This window comes from Pristiophorus japonicus, chromosome 4 (genome assembly GCF_044704955.1).
Source record: "Pristiophorus japonicus isolate sPriJap1 chromosome 4, sPriJap1.hap1, whole genome shotgun sequence".
Classification (NCBI taxonomy): domain Eukaryota; kingdom Metazoa; phylum Chordata; class Chondrichthyes; family Pristiophoridae; genus Pristiophorus; species Pristiophorus japonicus.
The window spans coordinates 163,284,814-163,307,565 of record NC_091980.1 but is presented as its reverse complement, the minus strand read 5'-3'; the positions used below and the strand labels follow the sequence as shown (position 1 = coordinate 163,307,565).

The 22,752-nt window shown below is 48.0% G+C and overlaps 1 protein-coding gene across 7 annotated transcripts in view; it reads left to right on the top strand.

Moving 5' to 3' along the window:
- The window catches only part of LOC139263147 (intelectin-1b-like), a 393,914-nt gene that overhangs the window by 278,951 nt on the left and 92,211 nt on the right, over positions 1-22,752 (top strand). For all 7 annotated transcript variants that reach the window (XM_070878771.1, XM_070878770.1, XM_070878769.1 and 4 more), the window contains 3 exons: positions 1,095-1,342; positions 8,877-9,035; positions 21,699-21,819. In XM_070878771.1, the coding sequence (XP_070734872.1) occupies positions 1,095-1,342; positions 8,877-9,035; positions 21,699-21,819 (528 nt within the window). The remainder of the gene's footprint in view (positions 1-1,094; positions 1,343-8,876; positions 9,036-21,698; positions 21,820-22,752) is intronic.

The window sequence follows — 22,752 nt, the reverse complement described above, 5'->3', positions numbered from 1 at the left end:
AATGTTGGGAAGACCGAAGCCATTGTTTTCGGTCCCCGCCAGAAACTCCGTTCCCGAGACACTGACTCCATGACTCTCCCCAATTCCTGTCTGAGGCTGAACCAGACTGTTCGCAACCTTGTGGTCATATTTAACCCGGAAATTAGCTTGCGACCACATACCTTCAGCATAACTAAGACCGCCTCTTTCCACCTCCATAACATCGCCCGTCTCCGCCCTTGCCTTAGCTCATCCGCTGGTGAAGCCCTCATCCATGCCTCTGTTACCTCTAGATCAACGCGCTCCTGGCTAGCCTTCCACATTCTACACTATCTAAACTAGAGGTGATCCAAAACTCGGCTGCCCGCTCACCCAACACCCCATGCTCGCTGATCTGGTTAAGCAACGCCTCGGTTTCAAAATTCTCATTCTTACTTTAAAATCCCTCCATGGCCTTGCCCCTCCCTATCTCTGTAATCTCCTCCAGCACCACAACACCCGAGATGTCTGCGCTCCTGTAATTCTGCCCTCCTGTGCATCCCTGCTTATAATCGCTCAACCATTGGTGGCCGTGCCTTCTGTTGCCTAAGCCCCAAGCTCTGGAACTCGCTGCCTAAACCTCTCTGCCTCTCTATCTCTCTTTCCTCATTCAAGATGCTCCTTAAAACAAACCTCTTTGACCAAGCTTTTGGTCACCTGCGCTAATTTCTACTTATACAGCTCGGTTTCGAATTTTATCACATAATACTCCTGTGAAGCGCATTGGGACGTTTCACTACCTAAAAGGCGCTATATAAATACAAGTTGTTGTTGTTGTTGAGACACTCGAGTTTGAAAGGCACTATATAAATACAAGTTCTTTATTATGAGTAGCCTCTGACTGATCGTTTTATACATTCATTGAATATCGAATGATCACCATTACCTGCATTCAATCCCCTCCACCTGATTGCCCTCAAGGTGATCCAATACACCCAGGCACAATACAGGGAAATCGAGCCCAATGTATCCTTCCAGTTGTGGTAGCGGTTCCAAACTCTTCATGTACAGAGACACTGCTGTTCTCCAACTCTCTGATTCAATTGATTTACCTTATATTATACTCTTTACCACAGATGGTATCCAGATGTTGAGAGCCAAAGATGGCTCACCCTATCACGCCTTCTGTGACATGACCACCAATGGCGGTGGTTGGACTCTTGTCGCAAGCGTCCACGAGAACAACATGTACGGGAAATGCACCACTGGGGACCGCTGGTCCAGCCAACAGGGGAATGATGCTCGACGTCCGGCAGGAGACGGGTCATGGTCCAACTATGTGACATTTGGTTCAACAGGAGGAGCGACAAGTGACGACTTGAAGGTGATGAACTTTTGTGAAATCTTTTTGCTTAAAAGAATGCATGGTTTGTAGTGACTGGGGCTAATGGAGCAGCTGACCAGAGCTGAGGCAATTAAGACAAATGTGCAAAGAAGGAGAAGTCTAACTGGAGGAGCTGAGTGTAGCTTGTAGTTAAAGAGAAAGGACATCTACTGAACTGACCCGTTCAATTTGCAGCCGTGTGAGGGAAGATATTGTGGTATCTTGCCTTTTGTTACCTGGTTGATTGTTGGTTGACAGATATTGTGCAGAGAAGTCCCTCCTATTTGACTCCATGAGATGACGATGTGATTGGTGAGTGCTGCCCTCAGCCCACTCTGCCTGCTAAATAACCAGAATGGAACTTCCTCATGTTCTAACACTGGACTTAGGAGTCTTCTGAAGAAGATCAAGGCTCGCAAATTATTAACGAATTGTGTTTATAATCAACTGAAGGTAGAAGACAAATTGAAGCCCTCCTGGGAGTTAGTAATAAGTAAAGTTTCACAAGAATCACTTGCTGTACACATTATTAACAAGTTGAATGAGGAAGAGTTATTCTTGTACCAATATCTAATTTGATGATGACCGCTAACTGTGTGAGCAAGTGGCAAATCCAAGTGAGGTTGACAATTAAATGGGTGGGCTAAGGGAGGGCAGGGGGCTTTTAATGTTGACATTATTAGGACTAGAAATTCAGTAGTTTAGCGCCACCCATTAGTGCCTGGTTGGGGCGCTAACGGAACACGAAGGGGTTAGCGACCGGACGCGGCGAATGCAGCAATGCCCATGAACTTCAGTGCCGGTTTAGCGCTGGTGCTAACCCGTAGTGCCTGGGCCTCTAGCGCCTCGCTGATCATGATGTCATAAAGTGCGCAGCGCTCCGTTATCGCCCCGGATGTAAAATTAACTCTCGCCCCCTGCTGTCACGCCTCGTGTCGACAACCCCAGCAAGAGGAGGCATTGTGAACATGGCTGGCCAATTGGGGAGCGGTAATTTAAGGGAAAGGTTTCCAGTTAGCACAACCTTTATTATTTTCACCAGTCTGGTCACTGCGCAAAGTTTTTCATGTTTCACCGGTGCAAGATATCCAAGGCTTCCACTGTGTGAGTGTTTGGGGCTGTAATGGCAGTCGCGCAGGTCACCTTGAAAAACAGAACTGCCAACAACGAGCTTGTGCAGCATCATTGTTCCTGCTCTTTACGCGAGGGAAGCAGCCTCTCATGCCGTTACCAATGTGCTCGAAATTGTTCTGCGTTTTGCCGCTTCCGCCCCACTCTCAGACTTTTGCGCACGAAGAGAAGTGGTTAGAGCTTGATTTAGTGCTCCACTTCCCTCTTGGAGCGCTAAAGCTGAATATCGCTGAAGGAGAGAATGATTAGTGCCTGTCGCTACTTTTTCAACTTCCCAACCGGGCGTTACCGAATGTCTAGGCCAAGGATCTAAAAACTGGAACAGGAAACACAGAGCACAGGCAAGGTGAAGGGAAGTGAATTAACAAAGGAGAAATATACCTGGGCATCATTACTGATCACTGACTGAAAGGACCTTTCATGGACAGGAAGGGTCCATTTGAATAATAACTTGTTTTTTGATCTTTTCTGCCAAAATGCATGACCTCACACTTTCCAACATTATACTCCATCTGCCAAATTTTTGCCCACTCACTTAGCCTGTCTATGTCCTTTATCAGATTTTGTGTGTCCTCACACATTGCTTTTCCTCCCATCTTTGTATCGTCAGCAAACATGGCTACATTACACTCCGTCCCTTCTTCCAAGTCGTTAATATAGATTGTAAATAGTTGGGGTCCCAGCACTGATCCCTGCGGCACTGCACTAGTTAGTGGTTGCCAACCAAAGAATGAACCATTTATCCCGACTCTCTGTTTTTTGTTAGTTAGCTAATCCTCTATCCATGCTAATAAATTACTTCCAACCCCGTGAACTTGTATCTTGTGCAGTAACCTTTTATGTTGCACCTTTTCAAATGCCTTCTGGAAGTCCAAATACATCACATCCACTGTGTTGTGTATGGAGAAAGAGCCAGACTGAACACTGTGAGCTCAAGGTGAAGTGTGACCGAAGTCTTTTATTACAAGTCTCCAGAGTGCCTCTCCAACCTGTGAAGCCTCCTTAAATGCCTGTGCTCCCAAGAGATTGTGGGATCCCTTTGGACTCCAGGGGATGAGCCCTCTGGTGGCTGTACAGAGTAAATACAAGTCCACATATATAACAACACTGCCCCCCCCCACCCCCTGCCCAAAGTCAGTAGTGTAACTATTTACAATGTGAGTTGATCTGGGGCCCTCTTGCCCTGGTTGATCGTCTCGGTGTGAAAGCTGGTGTTGTTGAATCATTTGTTGGGCCCTCACTGGGCTGCTGTGCAGCTGGCCTTGCTGGGCTGCCTGGTGTGTTGGGCCCTGCAGGGCTGCTGTGGATGATGGGTTCTGCTTCATGGTCAGCCGTGGTGTCGGTTGCCACTGGTGTGTATGTTAGGGGATCAAAAAAGGCAGGGTCCAATGTGGGTTGCTCAGGATAGTCCGTGAATCTAAGTTTGATTTGGTTCAAGTGTTGCCGGTGAATGAGTCCACTTGAAAGTTTGACCCGAAACACCCTGCTCCCCTCTTTCGCCACGACAGTGCCGGGAAGCCACTTGGGACCTTGTCCATAATTTATTACAAAAACAGGATCGTTGATTTCAATCTCGCGTGACACATTTGCGCTATCATGGTATGCACTTTGTTGAAGTCGCCTGCTCTTTACCTGTTCATGTAGATCAGGGTGATCTAACGAGAGCCTTGTCTTAAGTGCTCTTTTCATGAGCAGTTCAGCAAGTGGGATCCCAATGAGCGAATGGAGTCTCGTGCGGTAGCTAAGCAGGACTCGGGATAGGCGAGTCTGCAGTGAGCCTTCAGTTACCCTCTTCAAGCCTTGCTTGATGGCTTGCACTGCTCTCTCTGCCAGACCCGTTTAAACCTGCTGGTTTAAATGGGGCAGATGTGACATGTTTGATCCCGTTATGGGTCATGAATTCTTTGAACTCAGCACTGGTAAAACATGGCCCGTTGTCGCTCACCAGAATATCGGGTAAGCCATGTGCGGCAAACATGGCCCGCAGGCTTTCCATAGTGGCAGCGGACGTGCTAGCCGACATTATCTCACATTCAATCCACTTGGAGTACGTGTCTACAACCATAAGGAACATTTTACCCAGGAACGGGCCACGGTTTGGAGGGCCAAGACCATAAACTTAGCGGCGCCTCCCTGGATACATTGCTTAACTGCGAGCATGTATTACATCTGTGTACGCAGGTCTCTAAGTCCGTATCGATACCGGGCCACCACACATGGGATCCGGCTATCGCTTTCATCATTACAATGCCTGTGTGGGTACTGTGGAGGTCATTGATGAAGGTGTTTCTGCCCTTCTTGGGTACCACTACTCGATTGCCCCACAGAAGGCTGTCTGCCTGTATAGACATTTCATTTTTGGGCCGCTGGAATGGCTTTATCTCTTCCTGCATTTCCATTGGGACACTGGACCAGCTCCCGTGAAACAGACAGCTTTTGACTAGAGATAATAAGGGGTCATGGCTTGTCCAGGTTTTGATCTGCTAGGCAGTGACGGGTGATTGCTCATTCTCAAATGCTTCCATAATCATGGCTAGATCTGCAGGCTGCGCCATTTCCACCCCCATGGTGGGCAATGGCAGCCTACTGAGAGCATCGGCGCAGTTTTCTACGCAGATGGCTTAGTTGTAGTTGTATGCAGACAACGTGAGCACACATCTCTGGATGCGGGCCGATGCATTGGTATTTATCCCTGTACTCTCGGAAAACAGTGATATAAGTGGCTTATGGTCAGTTTCCACTTCGAATTTTAGTCCAAACAGGTATTGATGCATTTTCTTTACCCCATAGACACACGCTAATGCTTCTTTTTCAATCATGCTATAGGCTCTCTCAGCCTTAGACAGACTCCTGGATGCGTAAGCAACCGGTTGCAGTTTCCCGAAATCATTAGCTTGTTGCATTGCACACCAGACGCCATATGACGACGCATCACATGCTAGTACCAAACGCTTACATGGATCATACAACACAAGCAATTTGTTTGAGCATAACAATTTTCTCGCTTTTACAAAGGCGTTTTCTTGGCTTTTGCCCCAAACCCATTCGCCCCCTTTTCGTAGTCAGACTTGTTGTGGTTCTAGCCGTGTGCTGAGACCTGGTAAGAAGTTACCAAAGTAGTTCAAGAGTCCCAGAAATGACTGCAGCTCCATCACGTTCTGTGGCCTCGGTGCTTTCTCGATTGCCTCTGTCTTCGCATTGGTGGGCCTGATGCCGTTCGCCGCAATTCTCCTTCCCAAGAACTCCACTTCAGGCGCCAGGAAAACGCACTTCGAGCGTTTTAACCTGAGCCCCGCGCGGTTGAGTCAACTTAAGAACCTCCTCCAGGTTCTGCAGGTGCTCGACTGTGTTCCAACCTGTGACCAAAATGTTGTCCTGGAAGACCACGGTGTGTGGGACCGACTTCAGTAAACTTTCCATGTTTCTCTGGAATATCGCCGTCGCTGATCGGATTCCAAAAGTGCATCTGTTATTAACAAAAAGACCTTTGTGCATGTTGATGCAGGTGAGGGCCTTTGATGATTCCTCCAGTTCCTGCGTCATGTTGGCTGAAGTCAGATCCAGCTTCGTCAACGTCTTTCCTCCTGCCAGCATTGCAAAGAGGTCGTTGGCCTTTGGTAGTGGGTAATGGTCCTGCAGGGAGAGACGATTGATAGTTACTTTGTAATCGCCACAGATTCTGATGGTGCCGTCTCCCTTGAGGACTGGGACAATAGGGCTGGCCCACTCGCTGAAGTCGATCGGTGAAATGATGCCCTCTCTTTGCAGCTGGTCTAGTTCGATCTCTACCCTTTCCCTCATCATGTACGGTACTGCTCTCGCCTTGTGATGGATGGGTCGCGCCCCCGGAATTTTGCTCCTTGGAATTTCCCGATGGCTGGTTCGAACAGTGAAGGAAATTTGTTTAAGACCGAGGCACACAAAGTGTCGTCAGCGGACGTTGTCCCAGTTCCAGCGTATCTTTCCCAGCCAGTTCCTGCTGAGCAGCATGGGACCATCGCCCGGTACCACCCAGGGTGTTACCTTGCGCACCGCTCCATCGTAGGAGACCTTTACGGTAGCACTGCCGATTACAGGAATCAGTTCTTTCGTATAAGTTCTTAGTTTCGTGCGAACTGGAGTTAAGACAGGCCTTGAGGCCTTGTTGCACCACAACCTTTCGAAAGTCTTTTTGCCCATGATGGACTGGCTCGCGCCCTTGTCCAGCTCCATTGACACTGGGAGTCCATTTAGTTCAACATTCAGCATTATCGGGGGACAATTTGTGGTGAATGTGTGCACCCCATGTACCTCTGCCTCCTCTACCTGAGGCTCTAGTTCATCATGATCCTCTGCAGATCTGTCCTCCTCAGCAATATGGTGGTTTGCAGGTTTAACAGGCTTTGCGGCTTGCCTGCACACTCATTGGAGGTGTCCCATTGTTCCACAGCCCTTGCAAACGTACTCTTTGGATCGGCATGAATGGAAACGATGACCACCCTCGCAGCGCCAACAAGGTGCTAATGGCTTTGCATTCATCACCCTTGATGGTGGACTCTGAGTCATCTGCAGATATGTGTGACCTGCCCTGTACGTTACAATTCAAAAACAACATCACTTCGTTCACAGTACTTATAGCAGCACTTGTGTGCTGAGAGATTTGCTTCGTATTGTTACGGGTGGCAATGGACGCCTGGGCTATCGCTATGGTCTTACTCAAGGTTGGTGTCTCTACAGTCAAAAGTTTGCGAAGTATGGTTTTGTGGCCAATACCAAGTACGAAAAGATCTCTGAGCATGTGCTCCAAATGTCCTTCAAACTCGCAATGTCCTGCAAGGCATCTTAGCTCCGCGATATAACTCGCCACTTCCTGGCCTTCAGATCTTTTGTAGGTATAGAACCGGTACCTCGCCATCAGAATGCTTTCCTTCGGGTTCATGCTCTCGGACCAGTGTGCATAAATTTTCATACGATTTCTCCGTAGGTTTCGCTAGAGTGAGCAGATTCTTCATGAGGCCATATGTTGGTGCCCCACAGATGGTGAGGAGGATCACCCTTCGTTTGGCAGCGCTCTCTTCCTCATCTAGCTCGTTGGCAAAGAAGTATTGGTCGAGTCGCTCCACAAAAGTTTCCCAGTCATCTCCCTCCAAAAATTTCTCCAGTATACCCACTGTTCTCTGCATCTTTGGGTTCACTATCTGTAACTCGTCGCCAGTTGTTGTGTATGGAGAAAGAATCAGACTGAAAACTGTGAGCTTAAAGTGAAGTGTGACCTTAGTCTTTTATTGCAGGTCTGCTGAGTGCCTCTCTAACCTGTGAAGCCTCCTTAAATACCTGTGCTCCCAAGGGATTATGAGATTCCTTGGGACTCCAGGGGATGAGCACTCTGGTGGCTGTACAGAGTAAATACAAGTCCACATATATAACACACTGGTTCCCCTTTATCCACCCTGTTCGTTACATCCTCAAAGAACTCCAGCAAATTTGTTAAACATGACCTTCCCTTCATAAATCCATGCTGACTCTACCTTACCGAATTTTGCTTATCCACATGTCCTGCTACTGCTTCTTTAATAATGGCCTCCAACATTTTCCCAACCACAGATGTTAGGTTAACTGGACCATAGTTTCCTGCTTTTTGTCTGCTTCCTTTCTTAAATAGGGGCATTACATTTGCAGTTTTGCAATCTGCTGGGACCTCCCCAGAATCCAGATTATTTTGGTAAATTACAACCAATGCATCCACAATCCCTGCTACTTCTCTTAAGACCCAAGAATGCAAGCCATCAGGTCCAGGGGATTTATCTGTCTTTAGTCCCATTATCTTACTGAGTACCACCTCCTTAGTGATTGTGATTGTGTTATGTTTCTCCCCGCCTATAGCCCCTTGACTATCCACTGTTGGAATATTTTTAGTGTCCTCTACGGTAAAGACTGATACAAAATGTTTATTCAGAGTTTCTGCCATCTCCATGTTCCCCATTACTAGTTCCCCGGTCTCGTCCTCTAAGGGATCAACATTTACTTTAGCCACTCTTTTCCTTTATATATACCTATGGAAATTCTTGCTATCTGTTTTTATATTTTGCGCTAGTTTACTTTCATAGTCTATCTTCCCTTTCTTAATCATTTTTTTAATCGTTCTTTGCTGCTTTTAAAAGCTTCCCAGTCTTCTGTCCTCCCAGTAGTTGTGGCCACTTTGTATGCCCTTGTTTTTAATTGTAAGAGGCACTCTGTCGGACTCAGCATCCCACAGTGTATTGAGCCAGCATACAATGAGCAGCAATGCTACGGGCTCCAAAAACCATGTTATCATCTCCATACTGTGCAGCTGGATCTGATTCTTGGAGAGGTCACCCTCAGTAACACATGCTTTTTGATGCTCTTGCATTTGTCCTGACTAACTGTGTCTGCTTCCAAACAGAACCCGGGCTACTATGACATCATGGCCTCAGACATATCCGTGTGGCACGTGCCCAACGACACGCCCATAACGAGCTGGAGACATGCAGCAATCCTCCGCTATCACACTCAGACCAAGTTCCTGCATCGGTACGGGGGGAACCTGTTCCAGCTTTACAAGGTGAGTGTTCCAGCATTCTGTAAAGTGCATTGTGACATTTGAAAAAGATGTGGAGTTTCCATTTTGGGTGCAATCGGGAATTTGCCCCGAAACACACTCAAAATTGTGCTGGTTAGGTTACAGTTCAAGTCTCTGATAATATTCATCTGCACAATCACAAAATTAAAACATAGAAACATAGAAACATTGAAATTTACAGCGCAGAAAGAGGCCATTTCGGCCCATCATGTCCACGCCGGCCGACAAAGAGCCGCACAGCTCTTGGTCAACAGCCCAAAAGGTTACATATAAATCTATGAACAATGACGGAAAGACAACGAGCACCCAGCCCAACCTGTCCACCTCACACAACTGCAACACCCCTTCTACTGAAATATTCTACACTCCACCCCAACCGGAGCCATGTGATCTCCTGGGAGAGTCAAAAACCAGATAAAAACCCAGGCCAATTTACACAGCAACATAGAAATATGGAAAATAGGTGCAGGAGTAGGCATTCGGCCCCTCGAGCCTGCACCACCATTCAATAAGATCATGGCTGATCATTCCCTCAGTACCCCTTTCCTGCTCTCGCTCCATACCCCTTGATCCCTTCAGCCGTAAGGGCCATATCTAACTCCCTCTTGAATATATCCAATGAACTGGCATCAACAATTCTCTGCGGTAGGGAATTCCACAGGTTAAGAACTCTCTGAGTGAAGAAGTTTCTCCTCATCTCAGTCCTATATGGCCTACCCCTTATCCTAAGACTGTGTCCCCTGGTTCTGGACTTCCCCATCATCGGCAACTTCCTTCCAGCATCTAACCTGTCCAGTCCCGTCAGAATCTTATGAGTTTCTATGAGATCCCCTCTCATCCTGTTAAACTCCAGTGTATAAAGACCCAGTTGATCCAAACTATCCTCATATGTCAATCCTGCCATCCCAAGAATCAGTCTGGTGAACCTTCGCTGCACTCCCTCAATAGCAAGAACGTCCTTCCTCAGATTAGGAGACCAAAACTGAACACAATATTCCAGGTGAGGCCTCACCAAGGCCCTGAACAACTGCAGTAAGACCTCCCTGCTCCTATACGCAAATCCCCTAGCTATGAAGGCCTACATACCATTTGCCTTCTTCACCGCCTGCTGTACCTGCATACCAACTTTCAATGACTGATGAACCATGACACCCAGGTCTCGTTGCACCTCCCCTTTTTCCTAATCTGCCGCCATTCAAATAATATTCTGCCTTCGTGTTTTTGCCCCCAAAGTGGATAACCTCACATTTATCTACATTATACTGCATCTGCCATGCAGCTGTCAACTCACCTAACCTGTCCAAGTCACCCTGCAGTCTTTTAGCGTCCTCCTCACAGCTCACACCGCAACCCAGTTTAGTGTCATCTGCAAACTTGGAGATATTACACTCAATTCATCGAAATCAGTAATGTATATTGTAAATAGCTGGGGTCCCAGCACTGAGCACTGCTGCACCCCACTAGTCACTACCTGCCATTCTGAAAAGGACCCGTTTATCCAGACTCTCTGCTTCCTATCTGCCAACCAGTTCTCTATCCGCATCAGTACATTACCCCCAATACCATGTGCTTTGATTTTGTACACCAATCTCTTGTGTGGGACCTTGTCAAAAGACTTTTGAAAGTCTAAATACACCACATCCACTGGTTCACCCTTGTCCACTCTACTAGTTACATCCTCAAAAGATTCCAGAAGGTTTGTTAAGCATCATTTCCCTTTCATAAATCCATGCTGACTTGGACCGATCCTGTCACTGCTTTCCAAATGTGCTGCTATTTCATCTTTAATAATTGATTCCAACATTTTCCCCACTACTGATGTCAGGCTAACCGGTCTATAATTACCCGCTTTCTCTCTCTCTCTCCATTTTTAAACAGTGGTGTTTCATTTGTTACTCTCCAGTCCATAGGAATTGATCCAGAGTCTATAGACTGTTCGAAAATGATCACTAATGCATCCACTAGTTCTATGGCCACTTCCTTAAGTACTCTGGGATTTATCGGCCTTTAATCCCATCAATTTGCCAAACACAATCTCCCGCTTTATAAGGATATCCTTTAGTTCCTCCTTCTCCCGAGACCCTCGGGGTACGTTAGTATTTCCGGAAGGTTATTTGTGTCTTCCTTCGTGAAAACAGAACCAAAGTATTTGTTTATCTGGTCCGCCATTTCTTTGTTCCCCATTATAAATTCACCTGAATCTGTCTGCAAGAGACCTACGTTTGTTTTCACAAATCTTTTTCTCTTCACATATCTATGGAAGCTTTTGCAGTCAGTTTTTATGTTCCCAACAAGCTTCCTCTCATACTCTATTTTCCCCCTCCTAATTAAACCCCTGGTGCTCCTCTGCTGTATTACAAACTTCTCCCAGTCCTCAGGTTTGCTGCTTTTCCTGGCCAATTTATATGCCTCTTCGTTCGATTTAACACTATCCTTAATTTCCCTTGTTAGCCACAGTTGAGCCACCTTCCCCGTTTTATTGTTACTCCAGACAGGGATGTACAATTGTTGAAGTTCATTCAAGTGATCTTTAAATGTTTGCCATTGCCTATCCACCATCAACCCTTTAAGTATCATTTGCCAGTCTATTCTAGCCAATTCACGTCTCATACCATCGAAGTTACCTTTCCCCAAGTTCAGGACCCTAGTCTCTGAATTAACTGTGTCACTCTCTATCTTAATAAAGAATTCTACCATATTATGGGCACTCTTCCCCAAGGGGCCTCGCACAACAAGACTGTTCATTAGTCCTTTCTCATTACACATCACGCAGTGTAGGATGGCCAGCCCTCTTGTTGCTCCTCGAGATATTGGTCGAGAAAACCATCCCTAATATACTCCAGGAAATCTTTCTCCACCGCAATGCTACCAGTTTGGTTAATGCAGTCAATATGTAGATGGAAGTCGCCCATGATAACTGCTGTACCTTTATTGCATGCATTCCTAATTTCTTGTTTGATGCTGTTCCCATCCTCATTACTATTGTTTGGTGATCTGTACACAATTCCCACTAGCATTTTCTGCACTTTGGTATTCTGTAGCTCCACCCATACAGATTCCACATCATCCAAGCTAATGTCCTTCCTTACTATTGCATTAATTTCCTCATTAACCAGCAATGCCACCCCACCTCCTTTTCCTTTCTGTCTACCCTTCTTAAATGTTGAATACCCTTGGATGTTGAGATCCCAGCCTTGGTCACCCTGGAGCCATGTCTCCGTGATGCCAATTACGTCATATCCGTTAACTGCTATCTGCGCAGTTAATTCGTCCACCTTATTCCGAATACTCCTCGCATTGAGGCACAGAGCCTTCAGGCTTGTCTTTTTAACACCCTTTGCCCCTTTAGAATTTTGCTGTAATGTATCCCTTTTTGCTTTTTGCCTTGGGTTTCTCTGCCCTCCACTTTTACTTTTCTTCTTTCTATCTTTTGCTTCTGCCCCCATTCTACTTCCCTCTGCCTCCCTGCATAGGTTCCCATCCCCCTGCCATATTAGTTTAACACCTCCCCATCAGCACTAGCAAACACTCGCTCTTGGACATTGGCTCCAGTCCTGCCCAGGTGCTGAACATCCAGTTTGTACTGGTCCCACCTCCCCCAGAACCGGTTCCAATGTCCCAGGAATTTGAATCACTCCCTTCTGCACCACTCCTCAAGCCACGTATTCATCTGAGCTATCCTGCGATTCCTACTCTGACGAGCACATGGCACTGGTAGCAATCCTGAGATTCCTAATTTGAGGTCCTACTTTTTAATTTAGCTCCGAGCTCCCTAAATTCGTCTTGTAGGACCTCATCCCGTTTTTTACCTATATCGTTGGTACCTATAAGCACCAGTTTTGAATATATCCAACGAACTGGACTCAACAACCTTCTGTGGTAGAGAATTCCAGAGGTTCACAATTCTCTGGGTGAAAAAGTTTCTGCTCATCTCAGTCCTATATGGCTTTTCCCTTATCCTTAGACTGTGACCCCTGGTTGTGGACTTCTCCAACATCGGGAACATTCTTCCTGCATCTAACCTGTCCAATCCCGTCAGAATTTTATATGGTTCTCTGAGATCCCCTCTCATTCTTCTAAATTCCAGTGAATATAAGCCAAGTTGGTCCAGATTTAGGGAGAAAAAAATCTGGGAAAATTCCTCTCCGACCCATCCAGGCAATCAAAATTAGTCCAGGAGATCACCCTGGCTGTATTCGATTCCCTGCAGTACTTACCATTATATCTGTGCCGTCAAAAGGTTACGTCACTTTAAGTGCCCATCCAACCATCTCTTAAAAGTAGTGAGGGTTTCTGCATTTACCATTCTTCCAGGCAGCGAGTTCCAGATCCCCACAACTCTCGAAACCTTCCACCAACCACCTTAAAACTATGCCCCCTCGTAATAGACCCCTCCACCAATGGAAATAGGCCCTTACCATCCACGATGTCCAGATCCCTCAACATTTTGCACATCTCAATGAGGTTTCCTCTCAACCTCCTCTATTCCAATGAGAACAAACCCAGCCGATCCAATCTGTCCTCAAAGCTAAGATTCTCCATTCCAGGCAGCATTCTAGTAAATCTCCTCTGCACCGTCTCTAATGCAATCAAGTCCTTAATATAATACGGCGACCAGAACTGCACCAGTACTCTAGCTGTCGATAACCAAAGTATTATACAATTTAAGCATAACCTTCCTGCTCTTATATTCTCTACCTCGGCCAATAAAGGCAAGCATTCCGTATGCCTTCTTAACTACCTTATATATCTGGCCTGCTACTTTCAGGGATCTGTGGACAAGTACTCCTTTGTTCATTTACACTATTAAATGGCTTACCTTTCCTTATTAGCCCTCCCAAAGTGCATCATCTCACACTTCTCTGAATTAAATTCCATTTGTCATTGCTCTGCCCACCTGACCACGAGATTGATATCCTCCTGCTGCCTATGACTTTCCTCTTCATTATCAACCACACAGCCAATTTAAGTGTCATCTGCAAACTTCTTAATCATACTCCCTATATTCAAATCTAAATCGTTGATATATACCACAAAAAGCAAGGGACCCAGTACTGAGCCCTGCGGAACCCCACTTGAAACATCCTTCCAGTCACAAAAACATCCATCAATCATTACCCTTTGCTTCCTACCTCTAAGCCAATTTTGGATCCAACTTGCCACTCTGCCCTGTATCCCATGGGTTTTAACCTTCATGACCAGTCTACCATGTGGGACCTTATCAAAAAGCCTTGCTAAAGTCCATATATCCTACATCATATGCACTACCCTCATCAACCCTCTTGGTTACTTCCTCAAAAAATTCAATCAGGTTAGTCAAACACGTGTCGAGCGTCCTGGGGACTGAGGCTGGGCGAGACCAAAGAGATCCAGTTCGAGCCCGTCCAGTCAAACCTTCACATCCCCCGGGATCTGCTCGACCTGGCAGAAAATGAATGTCAAGAACCCCTGCCCGCTGGGTCGGAGGGTGGTGGCGGGGAGGGTGAGGAACCCCAATCTCTGTCCCTGACGGTGGCCCCAGGGGACTTGGAGGATCTGGAAATGTTTTTCGGCCAGGTTTCTCCATGCTTCCCGGTGCCTGGGGTGGAAGGGATCCCCCATCCACTGCCACTTCCCGAGCCGGCATCCCAGGAGGAGCCCAGGGAGAACTCCTCCGCCAATGATCCTGGGAATGGGATCCTGACAGAGGTAGGGCCGCATGGTGCGATCGATGGACTGGCCGCTGGTGGCGACCTGCTGGAGGAGGACGGGGACTTGGTTGTGGGTGTGGGAGAGGATTTAGAGTCCATCGCCAGTGAGGCAATGGATCTCCTCGTGCCTGCTGCTGAGTCCCCCTTCATTCCTGCCAAGGAACTCCGGGATTATTTGCGGAATGCAGGGTCGCTGTAATAGAGCCCAGCTGGCCCTGAACAAATGGTCCAAGCTGGCACTGCTCATCTGGACCGTCCGCACGGTCGTCAAAACCATGGGCATGGACAGAACCTGACCAAAAAAGGTAATCTTGAGCTGCGCCAGCTCAAAACATTCCTCACTGGGTTGCTGAGGGAGTGGAGGTCATCACACGACTCCTCTCCCTCCCCACAGTAGGTTAGTAGAGGTTGCACTATGCTCTTGTCATGAAGATAACCATAGCCAGCGTCAACATCAACTGCGGCAGAGAGGCACACCGTAGATTTAATAAATTTTCGCTCCTATGGGAGTGGAAATATACGGTGTGCTTCCTGCAAGAAACCCACATCATTCCGGGAGACGAGGTCGCGTGGCTCCTGGAATGGCAAGGAGATATGTGAAGAGAAAAAGATTAGTGATGACTAATGTAGGTCCCTTGCAGTCAGAATCAGGTTAATTCATAATGGGGAACAAGGAAATGGCAGACCAATTGAACAAATACTTTGGTTCTGTCTTCATTAAGGAAGACACGAATAACTTCCCGAAAATAATAGTGGACCAAGGGTCTAGCGAGAAGGAGGGACTGAAGGAAATCCTTATTCGTCAGGAAATTGTGTTAGGGAAATTGATGGGACTGAAGGCCAATAAATCCCTCAGGGCATCCCAGAGTACTTAAGGAAGTGGCCCTAGAAATGTTGGATGCATTGGTGGTCATTTTCCAACATTTTATAGACTCTGGATCAGTTCCTATGGATTGGACGGTAACTAATGTAACATCACTTTTTAAAAAAGGAGGGAGAGAGAAAACAAGGAATTATTGACCGGTTAGCCTGACATCGGTAGTGGGGAAAATGTTGGAATCAATTATTAAAGATGTAATAGCAGCGCATTTGGAAAGCAGTGATAGGATCGGTCCAAGTCAGCATGGATTTATGAAATCATAATTGACAAATTTAGAATTTTTTGAGGATGTAACTAGCAGAATGGACAAGGGAGAAGCAGTGGATGTGGTGTATTTAGACTTTCAAAAGGCTTTTGACAAGGTCCCACACAAGAGATTAGTGTGCAAAATTAAAGCACATGGTATGAAAGCACATGGTATTGGGGGTAATGTATTGACATGGATAGAGAACAGGTTGGCAGACAGGAATCAAAGAGTAGGAATAAATGCGTCCTTTTCAGAATGGTAGGCATTAACTATGGGGTACCGCAAGGTTCAGTGCTGGGACCCCAGCTATTTACAATATACATTAATGATTTAGACGAAGGAATTGAATGTAATATCTCCAAGTTTGCAGATGACACTAAGCTGGGTGGCAGTGTGAGCTGTGAGGAGGATGCTAAGAGGCTGCAAGATGACTTGGATAGGTTAGGTGAATGGGTAAATGCATGGCAAATGCAGTATAATGTGGATAAATGTGAGGTTATCCACTTTGGTGGCAAAAACAGGAAGGCAGAATATTATCTGAATGGTGACAGATTAGGAAAAGGAGAGGTGCAATGAGACCTGTGTGTCATGGTAGATCAGTCATTGAAAGTTGGCATGCAGGTACAGCAGACGGTGAAGAAGGCAAATGGCATGTTGGCCTTCATAGCGAGAGGATTTAAGTACAGGAGCAGGGAGGTCTTACTGCAGTTGTACAGGCCCTTGGTGAGGCCACACCTTAAATATTGTGTACAGTTTGGTCTCCTAATCTGAGGAAGGACATTCTTGCTATTGAGGGAATGCAACGAAGGTTCACCAGACTGATTCCTGGGATGGCAGGACTGACAAATGAAGAAAGATTGGATCGACTTGGCTTATATTCACTGGAATTTAGAAGAATGAGAGGGGATCTCATAGAAACATATAAAATTTTAACGGGTTTGGACAGGTTAGATGCAGGAAGAATGTTCCCGATGTTAGGGAAGTCCAGAACTAGGGATCACACACTCAGGATAAGGGGTAATCTATTTAGGACCGAGATAAGGAGAACCTTCTTTACTCAGAGAATTGTGAACCTGTTGAATTCGCCTACCGTAGAGAGTTGTTGATGCCAGTTCATTGGATATATTCAAGAGGGAGTTAGATATGGCCCTTATCAAGGGGTATGGAGAGAAAGCAGGATAAGGGGTACTGAGGTGAATGATCAGCCATGATGTTATTGAATGGTGGTGCAAGCTCGAAGGGCCGAATGGCCTACTCCTGCATCTATTTTCTATGTTTTTATGTTTCTAAGAGAGGTCCGCATGAGCCACCTCACTGCCACTTCTTGTGGGGTGCCTATCTTGTTGGCCCCACATTTTCAGCCGGAGATCTTGGGGGTCGAGGAGCCTGTGCCAGGCCGCTTGCTGCATGTCACGGTTTGCCTGGGGGACAGCCGCTCCATTTAGTGAACGTGTACGCCCCCCCAGCCTTTGAAGTGCGACTTCAAAGGAGTGTCCACTCTTCTAGGTTCCTTCGACGTCGACGACTGCATTGACCTCGGGGGGGATTTTAACTGCACCCTCGAGGCAAGGGACCGCTTCGGTGCCCCACAGAGCATGATGGCGATGGAGAATTGAGGGACCTGGTCGGGTCCTTCAACTTGGTGGATGTTTGGCGAAATCTCCATCCCAACTCGAGCGCCTTCACTTGGGTGAGTCCTGGAAGAGGATGGTCCAGAATCGACCGCCTGTACATATCCCGGGCATATGTATCCTGCATTCCAGCGGCTTCCATGCGGCCGGCACGTGTTCGGACCACCACCTGGTGTGGGTGGAGCTTCTTTCGCTCTGCGCATGGGTGGGGTCCATGTACTGGCACTTTAACAACCTGCTGCTGGAGGACGAGCAGTTCCGGGATTCGTTCTGTCGGTTCTGGTCCAATTGGAGAAGGAAGCAGGGGGGCTTCCCCTCCTCGAGGTTATAGTGGGAGGTCGGCAAAGCTCACGTCCGTCTCTTCTGTCAAGAGTACGCAAAGGGGTCGACCAAGGGACGCGAGGCCAGGGTGGAACGCCTGGAGATGGAGGTGCTCGACCTGAAGTCCCGTCTCGGTCATGTCGTCGAGGACCCGGCCCTGTGGACGATGTACAAAGTGAAGAAGGCCGCGCTGAAGGACCTGCAACTTCTCGGGTCCCAAGGCGCATTTGTGAGGTTGTGGATCCAGTTCCTCCTGGACCTGGAGCACAGCTCCCCGTTCTTCTACTCGCTGGAAAAAAGACAGGGGGTCCGTAAGCAGCTCTTGGCACTGCTGGCCGATGATGGATCTCTGGTCTCGGATCTGGAAGGCATCAGTAACAGGGCCCACAACTATTACAGGGCTCTGATTTCTCTTTTTGTGGGAGGACCTACCGAAGGTTGGCCTGAAGGGGGCCGAAAATCTGGATGCTCCGCTAAGCCTGGCGGAGCTGACCGGTGCCCTCGACCAGCTCTCGAAGGGAAAGTCCCTGGGCTGGTCGGGCCAACCGTGGAGTTCCACAGGGGGTTCTGGGATGTCTTCAGGTGTGACAACGCACAGGTGCTGGGGGAAGTCTGCGACCGGGAAGATGCCTCTCCCTTGGCGCAGGGGAGTCATCCTCCTGCTGCCTAAGAAGGGTGATCTCTGCCTACTTAAGAAATGGCGCCCGGTCTCCCTCCTAAGCACGGATTATAACGTTTTTGCCAGGACTATGTCTGCTCGCCTTGGTGCCGTGCTGGACCACATAATCCACCCTGAACAGTCCTGCACGATCCCGGGCCGGACAATCCACGGCAACATCCATCTGGTCCGGGACCTGGTCCACCATTCCCAGAGAGCTGGTCTGTCGGTCGTCTTCCTTTCCTTCGACCAGAAGAAGGCGTTCGACAGGGTGGATTACGATTATCTGTTCAGAACTCAGCGCGCTTTCGGGTTCGGGACTCATGTCGTCACCCGGATCTGACTTTTGTACGCCGCCACGGAGTGTCTGATTAAGATTAATGGTTTTGACGGCGCCCCTTTGTTTTGGGAGAGGGGTGCTCCAGGGATGCCCAATGTCCGGCCAATTATATGTCATATGCGTGGAATCTTTCCTGCACCTCTTGCTGAAGAGGTTGATGGGACTGGCTCTGCAAGGGCCGGACGCGGAGGTCGTCCTCTTGGCTTTGGCCGATGATGTGCTCCTCAAGGCCAAGGATCCCATTGACTTGCGGAGGATGCGTGAGTGCCAGGAGATTTACTCGACCGTATCCTCCACCAGGATCAACTGGGAGAAATGTTCCGGACTCCTGGTGGGTCAGTGGCGGGTGGACTCCCTGCTGGAGGAGCTCAGGCCTTTTGCCTGGAGCGTGACCCATCTCCTCTATCTGGGAGTCTACCTTAGCCCCGACAAGGAAGCCTGGCCGGCGAACTGGCAAGAGCTGGAGGCTAAATTTGCCGCTCACCTAGGGCGCTGGACAGGACTGCTCTGAGTGCTGTCCTACAGGGGTCGAGCGCGAGTCATAGACCAGCTGGTGGCCGCTATGCTCTGCTACCAGTTGGTCACTTTGACCCCTCCCCCTGAGTTTGTCACCAAGATACAGAAAAAGCTGGTGGACTTTTTCTGGAACAACAGGAAGCACCGGGTCTCTGCTGCAGTTCTGAGTCTCTTGCTTAGGGAGGGCGGTTAGGCGTTGGTGTGCGTGAGCACCCAAGCTGCAACTTTCCGTCTTCAGACCCTACAGAGATACCTATACGTCGAGCACCCTCCTAGAAGGTGTGCGCTGGCAACGTATGCCTTCTGCCAGCAGTACTGCCTTAATTATAACATGCAGCTCCTGTTTGTGAGCCTGGGGGGCATCAGGACCGCCATGCGGCGGGTGCCTGTCTTTTACCAGAACTCATCAGGGTCTGGAACAGAGTCGCCACCAAATGCAGTTCTCCCCCGTCTGGAGTGGTGGCTGTCCTTCGGCAGCTGCTACTCAGGAATCTGTGCCTCCACGACCATGGTTTTAGGTGGCAGGCGGACGAGAGGGCTGTGGCTGGCAAGGTGACCAGGGTCAGGGATGAGCAGGCTTGATGGTGCCAGAGGAGCTGACATGGCACCTATCCTGGGCCGATGTCCGACATGCGGCCAATGTCATCGAGTCGCTAAAAACAGCATTGGGCCCTGACTCCGTTAGGTGTGTCGAAGATGCTCAGCACATGGGGCGATTCCGTCCGAACTGATCCCCGTCCGGACAAAATTCCCCATCGGCGATAGGCCCTGAAACCTCCCTCATGAGCTGGTGCCTCACAACTTGAGTCTCCTCTGGGAAATCCCCTCCGTGCCTTTCAGTTCTGCGTGGAGGGGATGCCTGTATGGGCTGCTCTTGCACACTCTCCACTTTGCCATCCTCGTCTGCCGACCGGACATGCTATGGCACACCATCTTGCCATCTGGAGGAGGCAGGGTCCCCAATAGAGTGCTCTCTATGCGGGAGTCCTCCCTTTATTTATTGGGGATTTGGCCTGGAGGTTGTTACATGGAGCAGTCCCGTGCCATCGGTTTTTAAGTCGGTTCACGGATTCCCAGGCCGCCTGCAATTTCTGCGGTCTAGAGGAGTCTGTGTTCCATGCTTATGTTGAGTGTATGAGGTTGCAACCCTTCTTCCATTACTTGAATCGGTTGCTTCTCATATACTGGTTGCACATTATTCCCATGCTCCTGTGCGGAGGGGAGCGGCAGGCCGTCTCGTGGGATTGCTCTTAGGCATGGCCAAGGTGGCCATCATCCGGTCCAGGCAGCGGGCGGTCGAGGGGGTCATTCAGCCCGACTGCCTACCTCTCTTCCGCGGTTACATCCAAGCCAGGGAGTCCCTGGAGATGGAGCACATGGTGTCCACCGGTACGCTCGCGGCCTTCCGCGAGAGGTGGGCGCCAGAGGGACTGGAGTGCATCATCACCCCCAGCAACCAAATTTTAATTTGATTTCAGTCACTGTCCAAAGTTTAATTTGTTTAATGTGTCAGTTTTAGTGCCTTTAATCAGGGGGCACGTGATTTACAGATCAACTTGATTTAAAAAAACTTAAAATAGTTGTAGCGTTGTTACATTGTGAGTGGCTTAGCCAGTCACGTGATGTCCACAAGATTCAATAAAACCCCAGTCAGTTCAGTCTAGGTCAGCCATGATGAGGCATGCAGTTGTGAGCCTAGTGGATGAATTGATAAAGTGCAGTATGATTGTTAAACCTTGGTTATGAATTCTTAAGCCAAGTACCCATGAAGCAAATACATTACAGTAGGCAAACATGGCAGGCACAGCAAGCACCCACAGACAGTAATGGGATACATAATCAGTTACTCTGTTTCTGGAAGAGTTGACTGAGGAATAAATGTTGGCCGAGACGCTGGGAGAACTACCCTGCTTTTCTTTGAATAGAGCCATGGGATCCTCTACATCCTCAAGGACTGGCAAAAAAGGCTTTGGTTTAACATCTTATCCAAATGATCCCCTCCAATAATGCAACCTGCCCTCAGTACTGCACTGAAGTAGCAGCCTGGATCATGCAGTCAAGTCCCTGCAGTAAAGCTTGAACCTACAATGTTCTGACTGAGAGATGAGAATATTACCACTGGGCCAGGCTGATAACCTGGAATTGTGTTGGCAGGGGTCCAATAGAGCAGGTGGTGAGCTTTTCATGGAAGTGATGAGTTTGAAAAGCGTTGGGTCGGAAGATGTTGGGGGTTGCGGGGGAAAGGAACTGCAAAGTTAGGAGGAGGACTGGGAGAAGTGGCCTCTGGGAGAGGTGGGGTAGAGGGGGACGAGACGGCCAAGTGGATGGTCTTTCAATGTGTGGACAATATGTTCTATTTCAGAGTTACCCTGTCGAATACAACAAAGGGAAATGCCCAGGTGATAACGGACCTTTCACTCCCATCACCTATGACTTCGGCGATGGGCAGAAGATACGCAATTTTTATGGGCCTTCTGTTCGAGGTAAGTGCAATGTGCAGAGGTTTAAGTGAATTACTCTATTTTAACATTCAAGGTTCAAGAGCATTGCCTTCTGAAACAAAAACATAGATTTCTGGTCGGTGGAATCAGTCCATTTGCCATGGAGAAGTCAGGCAAGGGCCATGAAACTGCTCACTGATCTGTAGTAGGTATTGCAAAGCAGCTCTTGAATGGGCAGAGGCTGTATCTAAAAGAAAGAACTTGCATTTATATTGCATTTCTGCATCTTTAGAACATCCTAAAGTATTTCACAGCTGATAATTCAAACTTTTTGAAATACTGTTTTGTGAGCAAAAGCAGCAGCTAAGTTGAACACAGCAAAGTCCCACATACAGCAAGGAAGTTATGCTGAAGACTTCATAAATCACTGGTCAGGCCCCAACTAGAATAATGTGGCCAATTCTGGGCACCGCACTTTAGGAAGGATGTCAAGGCCTTAGAGAGGGTGCAGAGGAGGTTTACTAGAATGGTACCTGGGCTGAAACATTTCAGTTAAGTGGAGAGACTAGAGAAATTGGGGTTGTTCTCCGTAGAGCAGAGAAGGTTAAGGGGAGATTTGATAGCAGTGTTCAAACTCATGAAGGGTTATAAATAAGGAGAATCTGTTTCCAGTAGCAGAAGGGTCAGTAACCAGAGGGCACAGATTGAAGGTAATTGGCAAAAGAATCAGAGGCGATATGAAGACTTTATTTTTTATGCAGTGAGTTGTGATGTCCTGGAATGCACTGCCTGAAAGAGTGGAGGAAGCAGATTCAATAATAATGTTCAAAATGGAATTGGATAAATACTGGAAGGGGAAAAATTGCTGGCCAATGGGGAAAGAGCAGGGGGTGGGACTAATTGGAGAGCACTTTCAAAGAGCTGGCGGAAGTGCGATGGGGCGATTGGTCTCCTGTATCATTCTATGATTCTAAA